Raw genomic sequence first — 4,587 nt, forward strand, 5'->3', positions numbered from 1 at the left:
AATTATGGATCATTTTTTGGCTGAAGTACTATCAGAAAGCATCTATGAGTATGTATAGAAAGATCAAGGACTCTTCCAGCCAGAAATATGTTCAATTGTCAAATATGGATAATAGCCTGGCTGATGAAAAATCAGAAGGAGATAGTAATTATGTATAGATAATTCAAGTTCTTGGTCTCTTTAGGTCTCAGATATATGTTCAATGGTCAAATTTGGACTAACAATATGGTTGATTTAACATCAAAAGTAGTCGATGAGAATGTCTACGAAAACATACCCTTTGACGATTCTTTTGCCAGAAATTTGTTCAGTAAGTCAATAATGGACTTCTGTCTCAATGATGAAACATCAGAACAAGCCTATGATTGTGTATAGAACGATCAAGATCGAGGACACTTTGGTTATAGAAATGTTCAATAGGTCAAATTTGAACTATACTGTATGGCTGATACAGAAGGATTGTAAGAGAAATTAGTCTAGAAATTTAAAGTTCAAGGTCTCATGTCTAGAAATGCAATGCAATGCCATAACACACGTTATGTCTTTAATCAAGATGGGAATGAGTTAGTTCTGGTGCTCAATGCAATGCAAAAAGTGCATAACCTATATGTTATTCTTCAGTGCACAACGTTATATCGTTAGTGCAATGCAATGCAATGCAATGCAGTGCAAAGCAATGCAATGCAATGCAATGCAACAACACACGATATTTCTTTAATGAACATGGAAATTAGTTATTTCTGGTGTGCAATGCAATGCAATGCGAAAAGTGCATATTGTTATTCTTCAGTGCACAACGTTAGATCGTTAGTGCAATGCAATGCAATGCAATGCAACAACACACGTTATGTCTTTAATCAACCTGGGAATGAGTTAGTTCTTGAGTGCAATGCAATGTAAAAAGTGCATACCTATATGTTATTCTTCAGTGCAAAACGTTAGATCGTTAGTGCAATGCAATGCAATGCAATGCAATGCAACAACACAGTTTATCGCTTTAATGAACAAGGAAATGAGTTAGTTCTGGTTTGCAATGCAATGAAATGCGAAATGTGCATATGTTATTCTTCAGTGCACAAAGTCAGATCGTTAGTGCAATGCAGTGCAATGCAATGCAATGCTATGCTATGCAATGCAATGCAATGCAATGCAATGCAATGCAATGCAATGCAATGCAATGCAATGCAATGCAATGCAATGCAATGCAGTGCAGTGCAGTGCAGTGCAATGCAGTGCAAAGCAATGCAATGCAATGCAATGCAATGCAATGCAATGCAATGCAATGCAATGAAATACAACAACACACGTTATGTCTTTATTGAACTTGGGAATGATTTAGTTCTGGTGTGAAATGCAATGCAAAGAGTGCATAACCTTATATATTATTCTTCAATGCACAACGTTAGATCGTTAGTGCAATGAAATGCAATGCAATGCAATGCAATGCAATGCAATGCAATGCAATGCAATGCAATGCAATGCAATGCAATGCAATGCAATGCAATGCAATGCAATTTAATGCAATGCAATGCAATGCAATTTACAGTTTTTTACAATCGCTATGACAGATTTTTCAATACATTTAACAAGTTTCCTAAACTCTTAACGCACCAACACACCTAAAACACACAATTGGCAAAACGGTTAATTTCATGCTCAAAATCACACATTGTAAACTAAACTCCAAATCTAATTTTCAAAATACAATAATACACTAACACAATATACTATGTCTACCAAAACACTGCAAACATGTTTCAAAATCAAATAATTATTCAAAACACTAACACATGTTCTCTTCCAACAGGAACATTTAGTCAATCATAACACAATGACAAAAAGAACACTATCATCAGCTGAAATTACAGAAACTGCATTATTTTATGTGACAGGTCTGCCCTTATACAATGGACAGTACAGTTTATTGTATTGATCAGAGATTGTGTTTTGCACTGTAGTTTCTTTTGAAGCCTCTCTACATTTTTGTTTTGTTGGGTTTAGTAAATGCATGCATTTTGTCACAAAAAATGAATGACCATCTCAGAGTAGCTTTATAGAATGTACAGTTACAGTTCTAAAAAAAAGACAGAGACAGAATTGCTGCAGTAAAGACTTTATTTGCAAAAGGACATTACTGCAAGATATACAAACAGAAAAAGCACCGGAATAATAATAAAAAAAAACAAAGTAAACTTCTAATCTGCCCGGTCTTCTGCATTTGGCCACATGTTCTCATCCACATCACACCTGATATCTTCTCTGGCAAGGCATCGTGGGAAGAATCTTTTTGCATGCCTTATCCACCCCTGGCAGTGTTCAGCTGTGATGTCTTGGCATGCAGCATCCATTGCATCCAGGAGGGACATTTGGTCATGTGGGCGATGGTCAAAAACCTTCCATCTCCAGGATGAGAAAAACTCCTCAATGGGGTTGAGGAAAGGGGAGTAAGGAGCAAGGAAAAGGGACACCATCCTAGGATGGGCGTCAAACCATGCTGTGACTGCACGGGAATGGTGGAATGCCACATTGTCCCATGTGATCACGTATATTGGCAAGTGGTCTCCCACCTGTCCCCTTTCTACCTCTGGCACCAATCTTTCGTGCAGGTCTTCTAAAAATAGGAGAAGGCGGTCGGTGTTGTAGGGGCCAATCTCACATTTATGCAGGAGTGCACCATTGTTGGAGATTGCGGCACACATGGTGATGTTGGCTCCTCTCTGGCCCGGCACGGTAACTGTGGCCCTTTTGCCAATTATGTTTCTCCCACGGCGACGCCTTTTCGCCAAGTTGAAGCCAGCCTCGTCAACATAGATAATTTCATGTGGGACTTGATTGGCCTCCAACTCCATGACTCTCTGAAAGTAATTAGACACAGTGTATGTACATGCTGTGCTGTACTGTATATCTACTGTATGTCCTAATGTACTCCAGGTTTATAGAGTAGTTTACTGCAAAACACACTGTATAGTACAGTAATGACTGTATTGCATAACCTTACCTGGACGTATTGGTGACGGAGTTCTTTGATGCGCTCACTGTTCCTTTCAAAAGGAACTTTGTATAGTTGTTTCATTCGGACTCTGTGTTTAGCTAGAGTCCGAGAAATGGATGTTATGCTGATTGCTGCAATGTTCCCAAAGACAAGGTTGTCCTCTACAACTCTGGACTGAATGTCCTTCAGTTTTATTTCATTGTCAGCAATCACCATGTTGACAATAGCAAGTTCCTGTTCTTCATTCAGGAGCTTTCCTCTGCCCCCTGAGGGAGGTAGACGTTGAATCCTTAGAGGAACAAAATACAGTTACATATTAGAGACCGGAGGCATACAGTCACTCTAATACTGTAAATGGTAATATTACAGTATTTACAGTACACTTTGCTGTAGGAGAAGCAATATCCTACCTGTTGGTTTCTCTGAAAATACGGACAATGGATGCCACTGTGTCCCGGCTGAGATTTGGTTGTACTCGTTCACCAGCCTCTCTATATGATAGCCCATGGTTTATGACATGGTCAATGATAGTTGCTCTTATTTGATCAGTTACCCTAGCTCTGGTCCTTCTTTGAGCGCCACCACGTATTCTAACTCCTCTCCCTCTCCCTCGCCCCACTCCTCTGTCTCGTCCTTGTCCTCGCCCCACTCCTCTCCCTTGTCCTTGCCCCACTCCTCTCCCTGGTCCTTGTCCTTGCCCTTGCCCCACTCCTCTCCCTTGCCCTTGTCCTTGCCCCACTCCTCTCCCTTGCCCTTGTCCTTGCCCCACTCCTCTCCCTTGTCCTTGCCCTTGCCCCACTCCTCTCCCTTGCCCTTGTCCTTGCCCCACTCCTCTCCCTTGCCCTTGTCCTTGCCCCACTCCTCTCCCTTGCCCTTGTCCTTGCCCCACTCCTCTCCCTTGTCCTGGTACTCGTCTTCCTCTCCCTCTTGCAGGCATTCTTTCTTTCTTTCTTTCTTTCTTTCTTTCTTTCTTTGTGTTGCTCTATATTGTTTCTTTTCCACACAAGATCAGCCCAAAGAGTCCTCTTTTAGAACATATGATCATGTGATTGAAAGAACCTCAACACCTGAGTGTGCTTCCTAGATGGGAATCAGCTGTGATTTATATATTTGCATAACTTCAATAAGCTGTTTCTCATTAGCAATGGAATAAAATACAGGGAATATATTTGTGTTTCAATTCACAATATGAACAGCTGTTTACCTTGACTTTAGCCTGTAAGGTTAGGTTTAGAACATGGTGTTATCTGTTCTGACATAGAGTGTTAAATCATTGGTAAATTTGGCAGTAAAAATCCATTGTTTTGGTCTTGTTTGAGCTTGTGTGTAAAAGAAGTTCAAGCATTTTAAATTTGTGTTAATTGTATGCATTTTGTGTTAAAGCAACAAGAAATGTGTTAATAGTATAGCTTACACAGGCGGATGTAGTGCTAACTGTGTTAAGAGTTTTGGAAAATTGTTAAAAGTATTGAAAAATCTGTCATAGCAATCGTAAAAAACTGTAATGCAATTTAATGCAATTTAATGCAATGCAATGCAATGCAATGCAATGCAATGCAATGCAAAGCAATGCAATGCAATGCAATGCAATGCAA

At 39.9% G+C, this 4,587-nt stretch overlaps 1 protein-coding gene across 1 annotated transcript; it reads right to left on the reverse strand.

Annotated features, from left to right (window-relative positions):
• Positions 1-1,649: 1,649 nt before the first annotated feature.
• LOC309495520 (uncharacterized protein) lies at positions 1,650-3,929 on the reverse strand (the record flags this gene model as incomplete). The annotated part of the gene is made up of 3 exons (XM_082165301.1): positions 1,650-2,855; positions 2,999-3,281; positions 3,403-3,929. The coding sequence occupies 3 exons, from the start codon at positions 3,927-3,929 to the stop codon at positions 2,196-2,198; spliced, it is 1,470 nt and encodes a 489-aa protein (XP_082021427.1). The 3' UTR covers positions 1,650-2,195.
• Between the last annotated feature and the right edge of the window lie 658 nt (positions 3,930-4,587).

This window comes from Leuciscus leuciscus (genome assembly GCF_965113295.1).
Source record: "Leuciscus leuciscus genome assembly, chromosome: 3".
Taxonomy (NCBI): Eukaryota; Metazoa; Chordata; class Actinopteri; order Cypriniformes; family Leuciscidae; genus Leuciscus; species Leuciscus leuciscus.